Genomic DNA, 20,995 nt, shown 5'->3' with positions numbered 1-20,995 from the left:
AGCCGTAAAAAGCAAAAGACCCGAAAGATGTTCCCCCACATTGTCCGTCCGCCCTAATTTCAATGCGCTTGGCCGCTGGCCGATTGCGAGCAGCGCTTCTGTCTGTCTGTCTGTCTGTCTGTCTGTCTGTCTGTCTGTCTCTCACCTGCAAGGGGCGCCCCGCCCCGCGAGTGCGAGAGCGACAGTGTGGCGGTGCCACACCTGGCCGGGCGGCTACGCGGCAAACACAGTGAGTCATTAACCGCGCTGCGCCGCGCTGCGTCTGTCTCTGTCTGCCGCCCAATGAACCCGGCGGATGCAGCGACGCGCTGACACAGCACAGTCAGTCGGTCAGTCAGTCAAACAGCCAGCCAGCCCGCCCGCCAATCTGGCAGCCATTCCCCTCACGGCGCGGCCGGCGAGGCAAGGCGGGCAGGGCGGGGCGGGGCGGGGCGGCGTGACGCGGGGCAAGCGGCAAACCCGGCCGGCAAGCCCGGTACGGCCTACGGCCTACGGCTGGGCCGGCACGCCGCTGGACTGCCACCGCCACCACACCGCGCGCCGCCACACTCCACCACTCCACTGCAGGCCGGATTGACGTCACACGCGCCGCTACACTCGAAGGGGAGAAATAAAACAAGAAAAAACGGCACGCGTAGCGCCCAACTCGTGCGGCACGGGGCACGGGCGTGGCGGAGTGGAGACAAGCCGCCCGCCATACCCGTCGCTCTCGCTCTCTCTCTCTCTCAGCGGGCGCTCCGTAGGGGTGCGAGGGAGACAGAGCCGCGCTGAGGGCGACAGAGGATCGTTGAGCCCCGCGACGGGGGCACACTGCCGCCCACGTGCAAGCGCGCGCGCGAATTGGGCCGTAATCAGACCGATTGTGAACGGCGAGCACAGCACAGCGCAGCGCCCCTCTGCCTGCCGACTCATTGTGTCCATCCGTCTGTCTGTCTATCGGTCCGTTCCGTCCGCCCGCCCGGCTATCGACTGCCCTGCCGCCGGGGCGAAGCACCTTGCCACCCCCTGCTTGGGGTGGCAAGCACACCGCCAACGCATTTCAGAAAAAATAAAAACAATCGTGTGCTGAGAAAACCTTACAAACTATTCTAGGCCTCACAAAGAGAGTCAGTTTGTTATAACAAAGTACCTTATAGAGATTTTGACGAATTTCGTTGGTATTATGGAGAAAATCTCTACCATATTATGCTGGTGCAGCCTTTCACCGTAAGACATTTACTGTGCACGGACATGGGGGTTGGGAACACCTGCCGGAGTCGGTCTCCTCGACTCCGACAAGTGTTCTCAACGTCGGTTTTTTTTTACTCGCAGGCGATTCCACACCTCGACACGCGGCACGGTGCGCCCCCCGCGAGCGCAGCGCGAAAATCGCAGAGCCGTCGCGCGTTTCAAGTCAACGAAATGCGTCAAGGCGGATGGATTCGTCAGGGCTGGAAACTAGAGGATGCAGTCCCGAAGCCTCCGTCCCGCTCCGTCCCCATGCGCACCACGAGTTGCGCCAATTTTCGCCAATCAAAAGAATGACCGGGGCGTTGTCGATGAGCTCTCGCCATGATTGATTCACATCCTCTAATTGTGCCTCCCCGATCGCAGCCAAGTCACAAAGTTTCACCGAAACACGTCTGGGCTCCCTCGCTGTGTCAGTGTAATACATCCTTCTAGTCCAGGAAACGAAGTTTTTGACCTTGAACAAAATTGTAGTAAGCTGATTTTTTCTGTACTGGTAGAGCTCAATGCGCTGATTAACGTAATTTTTTTTCCCGCGTTCTAACCCTTGAGACTTTTTGGCAAATTGAACACGAAGGGCGTAAGTGCACCGTTTTGGTTTCCGAGCCGCGGCGACCACAGTTTTCATCCGATCGTCGTGGGAGAGGACTCCAAATGACCGGAAAAGAATGCGGAACAAAATAGCAGTTGCACATTTTCCAAAAACCGTTTCCTTCTGCCTGATCAAGGGCGTTAAAGGCAAAATTTTAGGTGGCGTCACCGTTCAATTTTCAATCTACTCGCTCGCATTTTTGGGGAAACCGTCCTAGCTAAAATTTGCCCCGAGTGAACCCTGTGCGGCCAACCTTCCCCTGCAAGTAGCCGTTTTCTCCTCCCCTGTGCGACCACCCTGAGCCTGTCAAATCGCCCTGGAATGAACCCCTGCAGCCTGCGCGCTGGCGGCGCGCCGCCCGCCGCCGCGCTGCTCCACTGCTCCCCCCTCCACTCTCGGCCTCGGCCGCATCTGGAGGCAGGGTGTTGTCTCTCTCGCTCCCTTTGTAAACGCATTAGTGCGAGAACGGTACTGCATGCCTGCCGCTTCGGAGCCCGGCAGAGCGGCCGGCTCGGATGTTTTCAACGCGCAATTCCTACTTCGCAGTTTTAGTAACCAAAACAAATTTTATTGAAGGAGAGGTTTGTTGAGCTCGGTAGAACGCAACGCGCTCTACAGCCTCGCTTTTAGTCCACATTTTTCGTAAGATTTCTTCCCCTTGTATCGAACGAAAGGGCTTTTGCGCGTTCAAAGTACTACACCGTAAACGGCGGCACTTAGAAATGCCGGAAAGAAGCCCAAACGACCGAAATGCATCAAGGAACCGTTTGACCATCCACTGATTCAGTTCAGTAAAATAATCAAGCAGTAATCCTTATTTTACTATTTTCTTTCATTGTTTTCTTCCCATCTTCCACCATACTATTGCGTGAAAATGGAGCTGAAATCGCAAAATGCGTCCCGAGGGATCATCAAGCTCCGGCGTTTCAGCTGTATGTAGGTATTTTCAGAATTTCGCTAAGTGCAACGGTTGCTGAGAAAAGCTGTTCGAAAGGCAGCGGCGCACCCGGGCGCCGCCGCGGGGAAACCAGGCGGAGCGGCGGTCGCGCCCCGGCGGACAAACCATCGCCACCTCGCTTGGGTGCGGAAATCGGAAAATTGGCCCCGATGGAACGTCAAGCACCAGTCTTTTAGCTACACTTAGGTGCTTTCGGATTTGAGCTAGGTCAAACGGCTGTGTTGTAAATCCATTTTTAGTCCAGATCCGACTATGCCGCGCCACTTCATTGCGCGCGCCACGCTGCTAAGCGGTGCAGCTTGTGTAGGACTACATTTCCCACCAGACCGTTTGACCTAGCTCAAATCCGAAAACACCTAAGTGTAGCTAAAAGACTGGTGCTTGACGTTCCATCGGGGCCAATTTTCCGATTTCCGCACCCAAGCGAGGTGGCGATGGTTTGTCCGCCGGGCGCGCGACCGCCGCTCCGCCTGGCTTCCCGCGGCGGCGCCCGGGTGCGCCGCTGCCTTTCGAACAGCTTTTCTCAGCAACCGTTGCACTTAGCGAAATTCTGAAAATACCTACATACAGCTGAAACGCCGGAGCTTGATGATCCCTCGGGACGCATTTTGCGATTTCAGCTCCATTTTCACGCAATAGTATGGTGGAAGATGGGAAGAAAACAATGAAAGAAAATAGTAAAATAAGGATTACTGCTTGATTATTTTACTGAACTGAATCAGTGGATGGTCAAACGGTTCCTTGATGCATTTCGGTCGTTTGGGCTTCTTTCCGGCATTTCTAAGTGCCGCCGTTTACGGTGTAGTACTTTGAACGCGCAAAAGCCCCTTTTGTTCGATACAAGGGAAGAAATCTTACGAAAAAAGTGGACTAAAAGCGAGGCTGTAGAGCGCGTTGCGTTCTACCGAGCTCAACAAACCTCTCCTTCAATAAAATTTTTTTTTGGTTACTAAAACTGCGAAGTAGGAATTGCGCGTTGAAAAAATCCGAGCCGGCCGCTCTGCCCGGGGTCCGAAGCGGCAGGCATGCAGTACCGTTCTCGCACTAATGCGTTTACAAAGGGAGCGAGAGAGACAACACCCTGCCTCCAGATGCGGCCGAGGCCGGGGGGGGGGGAGTCTATTGGACAGCAATTTGACATAGTTTACTAAATGACCTAAGTACAACTTTTGGGTAATTTACATGAAAATTAATGTAGAACAAAAAACCATTTTATTCTTCTGCGGAGGGCAATTTTCCTTCCCTCCGCAGAAGAAAAAAATGTTTTTTTTTTACATTAATTTGAAAAAAAAAAGAAGTTTTTCATGTAAATTACCCAAAAGTTGTACTTAGGTCATTTAGTAAACTATGTAAAATTGCTGTCCAATAGTTTTTTTAACTTCAAACGTGTTTAGAGCCAAAAACCCCTTTGATACAAATTTTTCATACACACATCGCAACATTTCGACTTTTTCTTGTCGAAAGTGGTCATTCCGCCCACTGTGGGGCGTGGCGGAGTGGAGACAAGCCGCCCGCCATACCCGTCGCTCTCGCTCTCTCTCAGCGGGCGCTCCGTAGGGGTGCGAGGGAGACAGAGCCGCGCTGAGGGCGACAGAGGATCGTTGAGCCCCGCGAGGGGGGCACACTGCCGCCCACGTGCAAGCGCGCGCGCAAATTTGGGGCCGAATCAGCCCGTTGTGAACGGCATCCACAGCACAGCGCAGCGCCCTCTGCCTGCCGACTCATTGTGTCCATCCGTCTGTCTGTCTATCGGTCCGTTCCGTCCGCCCGCCCGGCTATCGACTGCCCTGCCGCCAGGGCGAAGCACCTTGCCACCCCCTGCTTGGGGTGGCAAGCACGGTATCAAGACCGTTCACCCAATTCCTTTCACCCGAAACAGCAATGCCCACTCGTGTTTTGTCCACTACTTTTACATCCACCTCATTTAGCCCACCTCCACAATAGCCCACCAGCATTTGTCCCACTGTATTTCCCCCTTCCCCCCACTGTTGCACCACAGACCCAAAGGGGGGGGACCCTGGTGAAAAAATCGCCAAAATTGCCAAAAATAGTATTTTTAAAGTTCATAGATAAAAATGTGCATAGAAGGTTTCAGATTCAACAGGTTGAACACCTTTAAGCTAAGTGGATAGTTTCTTTATCATTTGGAAGGAAATAACATTGAGATCAGTTGTCGTTGGCTTTACGCTCAACTTCACAGCTTTGCTCAGTCGACAAAAAATTTTGTCGTAGAAAGACCTCCGCTTTCCCGGTTGACACCCACATGAGTCGTCTTGCATGGACTCATTCATTGCTGACTTGTCGACAAATTTAGTGACGGAATCTTGATATCAGTCCTACTTTTTTTACAAACACCTAAAAGTCTGAAAAAAGGGAAAAAAAGTCACTTTTTTTCAATGTTAAAATTTGAAAACTCATATCTTAGGACAGAAGTTGAATTTGAAAATTCCGTCACAAAATTTTTCAATACATCTTTTGGATAACTCAAAAAAAAATTTTAAGACTTTCCGTCCCAATGAAAGACGCAGGAAGATTTTTTCCCCCAAAGCTCTAAAAAACACTAAAAAACCACTTTTCTCAGAGACCGTTCAACACTTTGGGTTTAATTTTTTTTTGGGAACTCACCATAATGAACCTAATAATTAAGCAAAGTTTCAACTTTCTGGGATTTTTTTGAAGCCTACTTGAAAGTTTCACCAGGGTCCCCCCTTAAGATCCTTACAAAAACATACGCGCTTACGGTAAAATTCACCGTACCTTCCGATGAATCATGCGTTAGGACGGTTTTGCTTATTGCATGGGCGTGACAACTACGTGATCAGTGTTGTGACCCTTGTAAGGAATATAAGCCTTGAAATGGCCATCAACTGACCACCAAAGTTTTCATTGTGCAGACCTCAATACCTTGCACTGGCAACTGTGCAAATTACGAAAGTGCCATTGACCGTACCCATAATGACGTATCGTCGTAATACGCATAAAGGGAAGTACAGAAGAAATGGGACAGGTAAATGGCTGAAATGGAACTGGGAAAGTTACAGACAACCCATATTCATGAAAAAATAGAATAATTCGGTTTGTAAATAACAGACAGTACCTTACCTTAGGCATGGCCTGCGGGAATAACGTCACACTCTAGTGGGTTTCGAGGTACAAAGGTGGGCCAAGTGGTGGTCGGGTCTCTTTTTTTCGGAATAAAGATAGTGGGTCAAATATTGGTGGATTAAATTGAAGTGGGCATTTCTGCGGTGGGAGAAAGACTTTGGGTGAAATGTCGTGGATCCGGCAAGCACACCGCGAACGCATTTCAGAAAAATTAAAAACAATCGTGTGCTGAGAAAACCTTACAAACTACTCTAGGCCTCACAAAGAGAGTCAGTTTGTTATAACAAAGTATTTTGAGCATACATAAGCTTACAAAGAAAATACTTCGAAAATGACGAACTATTTCTTCGTATAACAAAGTAATTTGGTTTGTATAATGTATGCTCAAAATACTTCGTAAGGTTTTAAGCGCCTTACGGACATGGGTGTTGGGAACACCTGCCGGAGTCATTCCCCTCGACTCCAACAAGCAGGCGCGTAGGAACGTCAAAAAAATTGGGGGTCAATGTATTGCGTGTTGCCTACTTCGCAGGGGATTAGCCCGGGGCAGCTCCAAAAACTGGGGGGTCAGCTGACCCTCTGACCCGGTGCCTAATACGCCGCTGCCAACAAGTGTTCTCAACGTCGGTTTTTTTTTTTTTTTACTCACACAATGGCGATTCCACACCTCGACACGCGGCACGGTGCGCCCCCCGCGAGCGCAGCGCGAAAATCGCAGAGCCGTCGCGCGTTTCAAGTCAACGAAATGCGTCAAGACGGATTGATTCGTCAGGGCTGGAAACTAGAGGATGCAGTCCCGAAGCCTCCGTCCCGCTCCGTCCCCATGCGCACCACGAGTTGCGCCCAATTTTTGCCAATCAAAAGAATGACCGGGGCGTTGTCGATGAGCTCTCGCCATGATTGATTCACATCCTCTAATTGTGCCTCCCCGATCGCAGCCAAGACACAAAGTTTCACCGAAACACGTCTGGGCTCCCTCGCTGTGTCAGTGTAATACATCCTTCACTTCATTTTCCCTAGGTGCCCTCAAAAACGAAAAGAACAGTACAAATAAACAAAAAGCCGAGACTGTTTCCAGCCGGGCCCCACCCAGGCCAGCCCGGTTCAAGTAGTACCAAGGTCACGGGAGCGGCGGCACGGCGCGGCACGGCACGGCAAGGCACGGCCGCTGCCACACTGCCAACAGCGTGCAAACGACAATTTCCCTTTTGCCGCTGACGTCCAAGCCCGAAACATCATTTCAGGCAAGCCAAAAAAAAATATCGTGGAAAAGCCTCTTTTGAAAAAGCAAGAGGACGGCAATGAGAGACAAACGCTTGACACGGAGCAGCCCGGCCCAATCCAGCCGAGGCCACGCCGAGGAGGGATGACCCACCGTAAAATTTTGTGTACAATGATTGTGTGAATGTGCAAGATTTCTGGCGTTTCTGGCACACATGTTGCCTACTTACAGGCGTTTTTTTTGCCACCTGAATGTGGAATGTGGTCAAATTTTGTACAATGAGTGTGGGAAGCTGTTCCCCCCTCGGGCCACGCCGAGGCCGCCATCAGCTGGTCCTGCCTGTCCAGACGCTGCACCACTGTCAGTCAGGCGAGCCGGCCAAGGTCACCTAGGCCGCCTAGGCGCACCCGATCAGTGATCAATGCAATTAGCGGAACCCGACTTCCAACGATTACACATTATGAATGCCAACGCCGGCAGCGCGGCAGCACAGCGCGGGGCACAGCTCTGCAGTAAACTTGTACGCTGCGCCGCTGCGCGTCTCGCTGGCGCGAACAGAACACAGGCAACACGTCCCAAAACACACTAACACACACACACACACACACACACACACTAACACACACACGCGGGGGGGGGGAGAGAGATAGGAGGACCGCGCAAGTCTCCTCGAAAGCTTCAAGCGTCGAAATGCCCGATCCGGTGCGTCTGCTTGTTGGGGCCTAGATTACATGTCATTAACGACCGCGGGGCGGGGCGAGGCGGGATTCCGCAATGATAAAGTCTACACGGAGGGGGGGGGGGATTCCACCGCAGCGTTCGTTTCGTTCGGCCTCAAGACCGCCGGCCGGGACTCGAGTCAAGTCTGGCCAGAGCGCCTGCCGAGGGCGGGGTAGGCCAACCCGCCAGGCACCGGTGTCGTGCGCTCGGTGTCGTGCGCTGGGCGGGCGGGCGAGCTTTGGCGGTCGTCGGGTACACTGCACGCCGTGGCTGATTCCAGCAGACTGATGCCGACCGTCGTTTTCGTCGCTCTGCCTCTGTCGCACTCACGGGGCGTCCCGTCAAGGTGCGAGGGGGACAGAGCGACGAAAACGACTCTCGGTGTCAGTCTGCAGGGGGGGGCTGCGGCTCCAGGCTGCAGCCGTCTGATTCCGAGCACTGCTTTCGTCGCTCTGTCTCTCTCGCACGCATGGGGCGGTCCGTGGCGGTGCGAGAGAGACAGAGCGACGAAGCAGTGCTCGGAATCAGACGGCAGCCTCCAGCGGCGAGGCGGACGGGCCGGACGGGATGACGGCCTTGCCGTGTCGCTACAGTGTCGTGGCGGATGGGCCGCGTTGCCGCCGCGGCGTCCGCTGCAGCCAGTGCGAGAGCCAGAGCCTGACCTACGCCAAGCCGCGCCGCACCGCGCCGCACCGCGAGGACGGGCGGGCAGGCGGACGGGCACGCTCCAGCGGCGCTCCAGCGGCCCGGTTCCAGTGCAGTCTCGCGGCGCCGCTCCCACTGCCGTTCCATTTCGCGGTTGCTGCAGGCTGACTCCGAGCACTGCTCTCGTCGCTCTGTCTCTCACAGTAAAAACTCTACGAAGAATCGCTTCGTAATACGAAGAAAATGAAGGCTTTGTAAAATCTACAAAGAAATGCTTCGTATTATGAAGCAAAATCCTTCGCAATACGAAGCATTTCTTCATAATACGAAGCAATTCTACTATGCCTTCATTTTCTTTGTAGTTACGAAGCAAATGCTTCGTAGGCTTTTACGAGTGCTCTCGCACTCATGTGGCCATGGGGCGTCCCTTGCGGGGCGCCCCACGAGTGCGAGAGAGACAGAGCGACGAAGACGAAAGCAGCGCTCGGGATCAGCCTGCAGGGCGAGCGTCCTCAGGCACTACGCTTCGCCGCTTCGCGCCCGCCTGCCGTGTGTATTGACAGGTGCAAACCTTACCTCGGCGGCCCCCATCCGCCAAGGGCCCGCCACGCCGCGCCGCGGGGCCGCGCGCCTAGCTCGTCACGATGGGCCCGCTGGCGCGCTTGCGCGCTTGCGTCATCGAACATATCAATATTTGTCGGCGCGGATAACGTGTCCTGTAACGTTACACCCGGCGTGACGGGGGCCTCGTCACGCCACCGTGGATGTGCCGCCCGCACGGCCTCGTCACGTGGTCGTCGCGAAGCAGGGCGGTCTCTTCACGGCGGAGAGCGTCGTATGCGCAGTGGCTATCGTTTCAGCCCGGTCCCCCAAAGCCCTGCGGGCGGGGCGGGGCGAGGCGTTGTGGCCAAACAAACCTCCTCGCGGTTCGCCCTCGACTCGAGCACAGGGAGGCCCACGGATTGCCCACGGCTCGCTCACGGCCCACGAGACCAACGGGTCGGGCGGGTTGGGGCAGCATCGCGCGCAATCTGCTGGTTCCCGCCGGCGGGCGTGGCGTGGGGACGCGGGGCGGGGCGGGGCGGGGCGGGGCGCGGCGGGGCGGGGCGGGGCGCGGCGAGGCGGGGCGAGGCGGGGCGGCCTATCACATCGGCCCAGGTCTTCCGTCACTTATCGGCCTGCAGCTATGTTGTGTTGCTCCGCACGCTCCGCACGCTCCTCACGCTCCGCACGCTCCTCACGCTCCGCACGCTCCGCACGCTCCGCACGCTCCGCACGCGGAGCTAGGCTAAGCGGCGCGGTGCGGCAAAGTGCGTGCGCGTGTTGGCGAGCGCGCACATGTCGCCCGCTGCAGTGAGAACAATGTCCCTGGCACGTCAGATCACGTAACGTAGGGTCAGTTGGGGTCATTTTGGGACCCTCTGTGTCAGAGGGTCCCGTGGGTAATTATGGGACACGGGGTAAAAATGGGGCCCGGCTGTTTCTTGTTCAAGATTTGACATTTTAGCACTCACGTCATACCAAAAAGCATCACGTTTGGAATGGCACGAGTTTTAAAAACATCAAATCTTGACCAAGAAACAGCTGTCCCATTTTTACCCCGTGTCCCATTACCCCAACTGGCCCTACTCTAAGGCCGCCGGACGGGGTCAGGTCTGCAAGCCAAACACTATCCTTTGGCGCACCGTTTGCATCGCACAGCAGCCGGTGCACCAACGCCCTGGAGTGCAGTGCATGCAGTGTAGGGGTAGAGGTCTGTCTGAAGTAAGGGGGCCTCGCGAATTACGGAAGCAGGAGGGGGCAGGGCGCGGCTACGCCATGGCTCCGCGGCTGCAGGTGAGGAAGGGGGCAGCCAGAGCGTGGCAAGGTGCCTTGACCTGCAAGGTCGCCTCGCCACGCCGCCACAGCTGCCGCGCTGCCGCCAGACACGCCAGGCCAGACGGGGCGGCGGGGGGCCGACGGACCAGCAAACAAGCAGGTTTTAAGGTTTAAGGTTGCCTAGTCGCCAAAGACCGAAAGACGCACCCGCGCCCCACCCTACGGCGGGGCGCACATGGCAAAAAGCACACTGCCCCCTGTATCCGCGCCTGAAAACATCGAAGCTCCGCCAACGCCAAAGTGGCCAAAGCAGTGCGGCGAGCAGGGCGGCGAGTCACGCGGGGTGCGCGCCGACCGGCCGGGCCGGACCAGGCCGGACGCCGGACCGGCCGACACATGACGGCCCGTCAAGTGGCGGCGAGTGACCCAGAGGCGCCCAGAGGCTGCCCACCAGAGGCCCGTCCAGTCCGTCCCGTACGCGCAACGCCGCAACGCGCACGCCGCCACCATCGATCCAGTATCGTCATCGCCCCGCGGCCCAGCAGGCCCGCCAGGCCCGGCCGACCTGGGCCCGCGACCCGCGCCCGTGGCCCCGCCGGCACTTCTGTCTAGCGGCCCCAAACGCCACGCCCCCACCGCCCCCTAAATGTTTAAGGCGCCGCCTTCCGACCCCGCACTGCCCTCGGCACTGCCCCCTCCCCCGCGACGGCCGTCGCCGACCGTCGCGGCCTCCTTCACGTCCCCGTCAATGATGTTCGCTCTGCGAACATTCCGCATTCCGCCTGTCTGAGCCTCGCCAAAAACGCGGCCCCGCCGGCCGGGGTGCGACGTCGACGGGTACTTCGGACGCGCCCCCACCCCCCGTGCCGCCACGCGCCGCGCTGCGCGGTTTGACTGTGCAGGCACTGCCAAGGCACTGACGCTCGTTTTGCTTCTCTTCGCTTCGGCAATTCAGAGGCAATCAAGCCCCATCACGAGGTCCAGCCGAGGACTAGCGCGGTCCTTGTCCCACCATCGGCGTAGCAACGAAGGGCACAGAGGGCCCGAGTCTCATTCGCAGAGTCTTTCGTCGCCGTCTCTCTCGCACGCGTGCAGGACGCCTCTGAGAGAGACAAGGCCTGTTCGGAATCGCCCGGCCCGGCGGGGAAGGACAGTCGTTTCGGCGAGGGTGGCCGGGTCAGTGGCGGATCCAGAGTCAGCCCAAGGGGGGGGGGGGCAAAGTAGCACTTTTTGCCTACTTACAGGGCAAATTGGTGCTTTTTGCCTACCTTTCAGGCGGCTATCTAGGGGTCGGGGAGGGGGGAATTGTCCTTTTGCCGCCCCCCCCCCCCCCGATCCGCGCTTGGGCCGGGTTCGCAAGGTTTGAAGTGCCGCCAATGCCACGGCGAGACGCGGCCCAGCCGCCTGCATGCAGGCTGCAGCCCAGCGCCCTAGCACCAACCTTTACTCTCGTCCTCTCGCGAGATAAGATAGCGCGTCTATCGCCATCCACACAGAAGCAGTGCCTCTAGCCGGGCCTAGCCGAGGCGGGCGGGGCGGGGCGGGGCGGGGCGGGCCTTGCCGTCTCGGCCCGGCCGACCAGCTGAACCCAAACCGGGGTGAAACACCTCTCAGCTCTCAGCCGCCTGCCCCAGCTCCCCAGCTGTCCCAGCCTGTTGCTATTGCTACAGAGTGGAGTAGGGGGCAGCGAGTAGGCCGAATACTCCAGTGTCAGGAAGTGTCCCAACCGGCATGATATTGGGCTGGTACATTCTGTCAATACCCTTCTGTCAATACCTACAGAATGTAATGTACTAGTAGCTCAATATCATGCCTTCCTGGTCGAACAATGACAGTTGACAATGCGGCTCCAATCAAGGGCCCGAGACAGAAATCCACATTCGATATGTGCTATGTGAGTATGGTCCTAGATGTTCTAAGCTGCAACGCAACAAGCTGGTTTTGAGAGTCGTTTATGTTGCTCTGTTCCTCTCCCACCTATGTCCGACGCCCCAATGAGTGCAAGAGAGAAAACGACTCTCGGAATCAGTTCACAGAAGCAACCACATACTTTGAGAATCAGGGTACCTCAACTTCACTGAAGTTATACAGCTCTACTCAATACTGCAGTGGTTGGCAAATCACAAGTAAACTAATCAAAGAAATGATACGGCACAGTGTGAAACCACTGGAGCAAATACAAGAAATCATGTGGAAACAAACCCATCATGAACTTCCATTGAACGTACACGTAAAGATGTGAAAGCATGCATCCTACGGGCTATGTGCAAAACATTAAACATCAGAATATGGTTAAGAAATTTGCAAGTGCAAGCTATTTATTAACTTTCTTGAGTCAAAGCGGAGAAAAACTCCTGCAGCCCTCAAGTATGTCTCTAGAATTGACACTCGACACAGCTAAGAGATTGAATGAATCATGTCACTGAATAAAAGTTTCTAGCCTCAGAAAAAAAGTTATTAAATAACCACTCACACTTTCAAAACAAAACCATAAGATTCGTCAGGAAATAATTTGAAATCAAAAGCAATGTCAGCTTTAAATATTAGAATGATAACAGCATTATGTCAAATACGCAAAATAAACAACTGTAGACGACATAGCCAGACGACACACAACCGGTAGAAAATGACAACAATCAGTGTGGAAGACGCAGCTCAAGTCGCCTAAGCCGAAGCTTAAGTTGATTACCGTCTAGTTCCTGATGAAAGAGGGCTTGCGAGCCACACTGAGTGATGGGAAACCAAGCCAGCAGCCGACATAACCTCAAAACCAAACAAGGAATGTATCCGCTGGCAGAGGCAGGGGACGGGCGACGCGGGACAACAACACCCGGACCGCGGTGTGGTGCCCCGGTGCCGCGATCAACAAGGTGGCCTTTAACACACATGTCATGTCATGTCATTCCCGCTGCACCGCGCAAGGCGCGCCGCGGTCCGCCACCGCCCGTCCAAGATAAACATTTTGAAATCACAGCACTGCGAATCGCTCCGCTCCGTCCCTCGGCCTCGGCTGGCCTGGCTCCACGGCAAGGGGCCCCACCACTGTCACACTCGCACTCGTCTGCCGCCCAACCAAGTCGCGTCGCGTCGCGTCGCGTCGTCGCCTCCTCGGCGACCTTGCGGGCCACTTCACCAGCTTGACGGGGACGGCTAGGCACGGCACGGGCCTGACGTACCTGGGTCTTGGTCACGACGTGTGTGGCGAGCTTGACGACGGCGAAGTTGCCCTTCCCGATCGTCTTGTCCAGCTCGTAGTATCCGACGCGTACCAGTCGGTCGGCTGAGGAATTGTCATTTCCCAGCGAGACTGGGATAGGGATAGGCTTCCCTCGCGCTGAAGCCATATTGCTCTGCCCCCCATCGACGTCCGGGGGTTGACTGTGTGTCGTGTGTACTCAACAACTGATCCGACCGCGCCGTGCCGCGCCGCGCCCGCCGTCGCGCGTCCCCGCGGAGGCGCTGGGCGGCCGCGGGAGGGACGGAGAGAGAGAGGGGAACACCGCGGGGCAAGCGAGGGGCCTAAGCGGAGACGGGCGCGAGGGAGAGGGAAAGACAGAGTACGGGCTGACGGGACAACATCAACAAAAACAATAACAACAAGGGCCGCGATCCCCGGAAGGACCAACCTGGGGTAAAAAAAAGAATCTCAATCGTCACGCCTAATGGGAATCTTTCGGTCAGTTTTAATTTTCAAAGGGCAAAGGAACAAGAAAATATCTCAGGAGCATTTTAAACTGTGTCCTATTCATGAGCCACCACTCCACGATGAAGCAATTAACTGCAATTGACGAGGTCAGGTTGGCGGCAGTGGACCAGCTGATCAAAGTGCGCCAACCTCGGCCCGAGATATTTAAGATCTGCAGCAGGTTCCTCGGACGAGAAATATATTGTCGGGTCTTCTTATGCAATTTTAATATTTCAAAATGTTATTAAGGGGGTTTGAATCCAGCGAAGTGGGAGACTGAAGACAGATACTCTCAGCTTGAGTGGAGAGTGTGTTGGTAGTGAGGCGCGCAACAAGCTTTCGGTGGTGTGTGGAGGGGATACGTATAGCTCGTCCACCGCAAAGCCAACCGAACCGAAACGCTGCGAAGCTGTACCGAGTTTTGAGAGGAGTTGCTAAGTTCTCTCCTGGTTCCATTTTTTAACTAATTTTAGTTTATCGTCCCCCCCTCTTTTGCTTGAAAGTGAGAGGACTATTCTATTAATTTTTTTTTACAGGTGGATGGATTTTGAGAGAGTAGATAAAATTAGTTGGGCTTTCCTTTCGATAAGGCTCTTGCTCAAAAATATGACACCCAAAAGCTAATTCTCCTGTCATTTTGTTTATCAATTAGTGCTTTTTGTCAATCCTTGGTTAAAGTTTTAGCTTGTTACAATGATCATCGCTGGTCTTCATTAATCAATCCCACCTGGGGCCCAGGCTTGTGCCATATGTGTGTTGTTAATAATTAAATGAATAAAACTAATTGTGTCTTGACTACCTCACGGTCACTTCAATAAAAACCGATAGAAATTTTAACCATTTATTCAAATAACTCAAGATAGCGATATTCTAACACAATACGCATGGAAAAGAATTGACATAACAAAACATAATAGGGATACGAGGGCAAGTTCAGTATGAACTTACTGAAGACAAAGAATCCTTATTTCACTGACTCTACACAGCTTTAAGTAAGAGCATCTGGAATTTACGGAATGCTGTCAGTAAAGATAAAAGGATATCCAATCATTTAACACTAAGGAAGAGAACAATAGCAAAATTCTAACAAATTCTGAGGACTCTACACAGCATCTGGAATTTACAGAATGCTGTCAGTAAAGATAAAAGGATATCCTATCATTTAACACTAAGGAAGAGAACAATAGCAAAATTCTAACAAATTCTAAGGAATACATATCAAACTCAAACAAAAATCTTGAAAAGGAACAAAAAAAAAAAAAAAAGGAAGAGAGAAAAGTAGTTAACCACCGCTGCATCTCTCAGCCATCTGGATGGTGGATCCTGCAACAAGCATAAAACAAAACAAAGATTAAGTAACAAGTTAGGCAGTAGCATTTCTAAAGAACTCAAAATTAAACAAAAAATTTATGCTTAATCTATGCATTGAAAATGGTAATGATGCGTAAACAAACAGCTAAAAACTAAAAACAGCCACTTACCATTAGTAACACTATAGGAGTGCAAACTCCTGGTATTAGTCATGGTTTTTCCTTGGTGCAGCAGATGCTGCCTCTCGGAGCTAATGCCCGTCTTCTGATGGATCGTTTGCTTCAATCCGCCCACAGTTGTGGTGCTAGGGTTAATTTTCTCATCAAGGTGTCTACCATCCATGCACTTGATTTTCACCTCTGCCATATTCCTGTAACACAAAAGTAACACAATGAGTGTTCAGAAGAGTGTTCACGTGCAAAGAGATGAATGTTATATTGACTTACGATGCTGGAGCAGATGCACCTTGCTGGCCGGGTTGAACTTTCATTCCATTCAATGGTTTAGTGAGGGTGGCACTCTTCAAAAGTACACCCTTGCTCCTGAAAATGTCAAAGGAAAAATATAAGTTTTATGCATGCTAAGATTAGTCTCAAACTCTCATCAATAAAAAAAAATGTATCAGATGTGGTTGACCAATGACGGGTTTTGCTACTCACACTGCTCCAGTGCTTGGATGACTGAGTTTAGTCTTCAATCCAGTCTCAGAACTGTTGTCCTGAATGGAACTCTTCAAGAGTACACCCTTGCTCCTGAAACAGCCAAAAGCAAAAAGAAATGTAATTGAAAGAGACATAACTGAAATTTCAGCTAAGTGCAGTAGAAATCAATTGTTAAGAATGAAATCAACGGCTAAAAAAATTAGGAATCAACAAACAAATCCATACGATCAAATTCTACCTATAAATGTCAATTTATAAAGAGAATTGAAACTTACTTGCTGTTTGCATTGGCTTCCATCGGTTCATCAATGGGTTCTGGAGACATTGGCTGCATATTTGGAGAATACTGCAAACAACCGAAGAAAAAATTATGTTAGTATAAAATAAAAATTGTCAAAAAAAAGAAAAAAAAAGTGGTCGGATCTGATAAAATTTAAATTTCAGCAACAAAAAAAAATAATTAAATGGATAGATGGAATAATGGATCACAAATACTTAGAAATACTTACAATGCTGCAGGAGGAGCAAAGATTATTTGACTTTGACCAACATTCGGTGCACTGAGCATGTCCACATTCACCCTTCACAACCTGAGTACGGGAATCATAGTGTTTCTTGCATCCATCACAGCGCAGCTGCAAATACACAATCACAGTTAGATCCCCAGAGTTGACACAAAAATAAAAAGCTTTGAGTTCCTTAATCATAAATCGCACACTCACTCCCATGTCCGATGGAACATCATCACCAGTAGCTTGAACGGTACCATTTGAAGAAACTTCATCCACGTCCATGGCACAGTCTGCATTGATAGTTTCAGTTGAGCTTGCAAGGGAGCTTGCAACAGAGCTTGCAGGGGTGTTCTGAACCATAGTGCCATAGGCACTGTCGGGTTCTTCACTAAGACAGACAAATGTAGAAAAAGATTTCAGTAGCAATCAAAACATACCTTATATATAAAGAACCAAAATTGGATTGAAATATGTTAGGATGCAAATTAAACAGTAAGAATACAAATCAGATAGTTTAAAAATGAAACACAACTTGCACTAATTTAACCTCTCAACAAGTAGTATGAAAAAATTCTTAGAAAAGAGTAACTTAAGAAGGTGTCACATAAGCATACTGGATCCCTTCCCAAATGTTCAAAAGCGGTTAACAAAAAGAAGCAAAACTGGAGGGATTTTTGGCAGAAGGAACACATACTGTGCAGAATAAAACGCAGGTAAAATGGTAGAAACTTACGTTTCCTGCTGAAGATCCGCAACAACAGTGGTCTCGCCTTCCACAGCAGTCTCAGCCCCTTGCACAGAGTTGCCAATGTCCATGTCACCAGCAACACTGCCACCCATGTCACCACTGCCGCAGTCACTCATGTCACCACTATCACTCATGACGACTACTGAAAAAAAAATTATGTTGAATAGCAGACCAAAGTTAGCAAAAAACGAATTATAATTATGGGGAACATTATGATGGCAAAGGGGAGGGGAAAAGCAAGCTTTAACAAGGGAAGGATGAATGAGTGCAAAATCTAGACAAGGAGCAAAATTTCCTTTCAAAATTGTGTGTGGGGTTTCGGGGGGGGGGGGGGATTGCAAGGTGAGAGGTCAAAGGTCAATGATATTGCTCAAAAACATGTGACTAAATTTCAGAAGGGCCCGAACACAAAAAGAACAAAAAGAAGTGGGGAAGGGATTTGGAGGGAGGGGGGCGGGAGTTGACAAGCAAAATAAACTTGGCTAACTGAACAATAAGGGGACAGGGGGTCGGCGTAGGGTGGGTATGACTTGAAAAGGGGGAGTAGCTAAATCAAAGCACGGCCGTACACAAGGCGTCGCGGGAGCCATCGCCGCCGTGCCGCCGCGCCCCCGCGGAAAGGGTGGAAGGAAACACTGTTATCTCGACAGCCCCGTCCAGCACATTCATTCGCGATGATAAGATACATGGCGATAGACAGGTCTGTGCTTGCTGTCGCTGATCATTTATTAAGCTATGCGAGCCATCCCACCATCCAACCCCTACGGGCTGCTGGCTGCTATTCCCCCAGGGGTATTCCCCCTTGGGGTATTCCCCTCACCTGACATGGCACAAATATTGCGCGGCTAGTCTCATAGCTATATAAATCCCATCTATTTAGAAGAGCACGGACGATAACGGCGATCCGTCGGGGAGTAAACGACCAAAACAAGACGAAACAAGGAACTCTAGGATCTGACCCCTCGTCTCTGACGGGAAAGGGGGTGGGGTGGGGGAGGGCGATGCACACATGGCGTCATGTTGAGAACAGGCCCGGCCCGGGCTTGCCAACGACCGCGTTACATCTAATCTTTCTAAATATTCCAGCGTTAACAGAAACAGAAAAGAGAAAGGGCGCTGCTCGAAGTCCCCCAGAGAACCCTCAACCCGCCACAGGTCTGCCCAAGCCCCGCCCGCCTAGGACCCTAGCCTAGCCCCCCGCGACCGGTTCGAGTCCTGCCCGACAAGTACGATTCCAGTTTTTCATGTCACTATGTCACTAATCCTCACAGCCACAAGCATCAGAGTACTCACCCTAAGTTTCGTAGCTTCGTTGAATGCAAGTACCAGACTTGAAAGCCTGAAGTGACCCTAGCCTAGCCCCCCGCGACCAGTTCGAGTCCTGCCCGACAAGTACGATTCCAGTTTTTCATGTCACTATGTCACTAACCCTCACAGCCACAAGCATCAGAGTACTCACCCTAAGTTTCGTAGCTTTGTTGGATGCAAGTACCAGACTTGAAAGCCTGAAGCGCAGTGAAGATGGAGAACGCACTTCCGACAAGCCGACAAGGACCTTCTCCTTCGACGCACCGACTCGCAATGGCGTCGGCGTTGCGTCGGCGTCGGCTCGCTGGACGGGGAGGGTATTCCCCTCGAAGCGGCTCGGCTCGCCACGGCCCGGCCGGCCAGGGTGTGTTCTGGAAGCGAGAGCTCGGACCACCCCAACACGAGTTCTTGGGTTGGGAACGCCAAAAAGGAGTGAATCGCAGGCCTGAAATCAACTTGAGGCCAGAATATTCTATCATGAGAAGCATCTAGGTCATACGGATCAAAACCCACTTCTCAAACCCTCTTGATAAGTCGTGAGTTCAAAATCTCCCGCCATTTCAGTAGTTCGTTTGGGTCCCGTGCGATGGCGCCACGGCCACGGGTTCCCGATGTTTTAGCATGTTGGTAGAGTCTATGGTTGATGGTTGTCAGTGGTTGTCAGAGTTGACCGAATCCGCTGGCCAACTCTGGAAACTGGAGTATTGAGAGTTTCGATACTATCGAAAGTGAAAAAGACAGCTGCGAAACGTTGCGTAGCAACAGCTGCGGAGAGGGGGTGGGGAGGACGTGGTGCGCCCCTCCCCCTCTTCCTCCCCCTCTCCTGCCCCCCCTCTCCCAGAAGCGCGGGCTAGCGGCCCGCCGCTCAAACTGTTGTGAATCCTTCTGCTTCTGTGCAGTATAGTCAGTTCGTCTTGGTGAGCCGAGTCGAGTCGAGACGCGACTGGCACCGCGCCCGACGGACGTCTCTTGGGTCCTCGCCGGGAAGATTTTGTTCGGCTGACGCTGACAGCTGTCTGTGTTTCCGGGCACTCGCGACGGCCGCTAGTTTGCGGTGTTGTGGTGTGCGAGTGGCGTCTGCACCGACACGCGTCGCGCGTTGCGTTGCGTCGGCCAGCAGCCGGCAGCGATTCTAACCCTCGTAGTGCGCGGACAGCGCGGACCCGCGAAGTGCAGTTCGCGGAGATTGTTGTTTTCATTATGGTCATCGTTGTTTCGCTGAGCGCCGTTTAAGGTGAGCCATTCCTAGCACTACTGCCATGTATCACTCCCATTGTACCACATCGAGCGAGCTGTCAACTTGTACAGTTCAAACCAGAATTGTCATTTTAGTTTAATATTCAAAATTCATCTCTTTGGTGTCCATCTACATTTGATGGTATTGGTTTTGGCAATGTTATGAATCTATTTCAAAATTTTTGTATTTGGTTTTTGTCTTGCAGGAGGCAGGATGAGCTACATCCTCAACTTTTGCTTGCTCCGACTTCTTCTGCCAGCTGTTCTCACAACATGTAAGTACCGTACTATCTGTTTTTCTCACTCTGCCCCTGAAAAGCTAGGCCCCCACCAGATCAAGTCTATTGAAGTTATTGAACTTCTCTGTGCATGGTTTTATTTACCGCTCGATTTACCGTTTAAAAGTAAAAGTATTGTCAAAGCCTTTTTCCGATTACACTGATCACTTTTACTTCTAGTTTACATTTAGCGGAATGCATGTAGTGCACTGATTTATTCAGTGTTTCGTGTTCATGTTTTACTTCTGGCTCCAAGTAGTAGTAGTTCCATCGCATTGTTTGTTCAAAGCCTTCTTTGTTTCCCCTTCCCTCTACGTTGTGATAAATCAGTGGAAATGCGTGACATTCTTACATCGCCTGGTGAACAGCAATTTCGTTGTGTGTTCAATCAACGCCACCGATCAAAACTTAAAGTCTATGATCTAAATGTGTGGTGGTCTTATTTCGCAAGGCTAAATTTGGAGAGGGGCAGGGGTATTTTGCTGTTTTTTTCTTTTTTCTTATTGTCATCTCTACTGCTATCCGTGCTATCACTACGCTTGAGCCTTAGTCTCTACGCAATACGACAGGCACTTAGGGGGTTGTCTTTAAATCTGATAACGCCGGCCCATTGCTCTGTTTTCGTCACGCCTCATGGACTGTCAGTGAGTGCGAGAGAGACCGAAGGCGTTACATGATACGTGGCCGACCCCTTGCCTTGCCGCCCGGAGAATGCCCTCTGTGTTTGAGCGTCGCTCGCTGCCCAAACACGCTGGCCGGCCGGGCTGGGCCGGGCCTTGGGCAGACCTAGGCCGACCTAGGCCGACCTGGCGACCTAGAACGCGGAACCTTTTATCGCATTTCCCAGGGCCGGGGGTGGAGGAGGGCCGAGGGGGCGTGTGGACAAGGCCGGCCGTGCCCAGGCCTGCCGTGTCCGTGCAGTTCTCCCTCCTCCCCCTGCCTCAGCCTTACCTACCCTCACTGATATC

At 52.4% G+C, this 20,995-nt stretch overlaps 3 protein-coding genes across 15 annotated transcripts in view; 1 reads left to right on the top strand and 2 right to left on the bottom strand.

Moving 5' to 3' along the window:
- Positions 1-13,701, bottom strand: part of LOC117640944 (serine/threonine-protein kinase SIK3-like) — a 31,047-nt gene extending 17,346 nt beyond the window's left edge. For 2 of the 3 annotated variants that reach the window (XM_034377983.1, XM_034377984.1), the window contains exon 1: positions 13,464-13,701. In XM_034377983.1, coding sequence (XP_034233874.1) covers positions 13,464-13,631 — 168 coding nt within the window. In that variant the 5' untranslated portion in view covers positions 13,632-13,701. Of the gene's footprint in view, positions 1-12,976; positions 13,309-13,463 lie in introns of those variants that run through there. The other variant, XM_034377985.1, reaches the window with a different exon arrangement.
- Positions 13,702-15,058: 1,357 nt separating this feature from the next.
- LOC117641509 lies at positions 15,059-18,830 on the bottom strand. Of its 5 annotated transcripts, none has more exons than XM_034378895.1 (10): positions 18,665-18,828; positions 18,499-18,586; positions 17,191-17,347; positions 16,668-16,845; positions 16,455-16,580; positions 16,221-16,291; positions 15,943-16,035; positions 15,730-15,825; positions 15,454-15,653; positions 15,059-15,295 (listed from the first exon to the last, which is right to left on the bottom strand). In XM_034378895.1, exons 3-10 carry the CDS (start codon positions 17,337-17,339, stop codon positions 15,255-15,257), a joined length of 954 nt encoding a protein of 317 aa, XP_034234786.1. In that variant the 5' UTR covers positions 17,340-17,347; positions 18,499-18,586; positions 18,665-18,828; the 3' UTR covers positions 15,059-15,254. The 5 variants fall into 5 exon arrangements, with proteins under 5 accessions (XP_034234786.1, XP_034234787.1, XP_034234785.1 ...); XM_034378896.1 differs by having other exon boundaries at positions 17,191-17,344; XM_034378894.1 differs by lacking the exon at positions 18,499-18,586 and having other exon boundaries at positions 17,191-17,344.
- Positions 18,831-19,394: 564 nt separating this feature from the next.
- LOC117640868 (piezo-type mechanosensitive ion channel component) overlaps positions 19,395-20,995 on the top strand; it is a 44,592-nt gene continuing 42,991 nt past the window's right edge. For all 7 annotated transcript variants that reach the window (XM_034377815.1, XM_034377814.1, XM_034377812.1 and 4 more), the window contains exons 1-2: positions 19,395-19,747; positions 19,956-20,024. In XM_034377815.1, coding sequence (XP_034233706.1) covers positions 19,964-20,024 — 61 coding nt within the window. In that variant the 5' untranslated portion in view covers positions 19,395-19,747; positions 19,956-19,963. The remainder of the gene's footprint in view (positions 19,748-19,955; positions 20,025-20,995) is intronic.

Source organism: Thrips palmi, unplaced genomic scaffold, assembly GCF_012932325.1.
Source record: "Thrips palmi isolate BJ-2018 unplaced genomic scaffold, TpBJ-2018v1 HiC_scaffold_15, whole genome shotgun sequence".
In the NCBI taxonomy this organism is placed as follows: Eukaryota; Metazoa; Arthropoda; class Insecta; order Thysanoptera; family Thripidae; genus Thrips; species Thrips palmi.
Note: the sequence above shows the minus strand (reverse complement) of the source record. Positions and strands in the feature narration are given on the sequence as shown.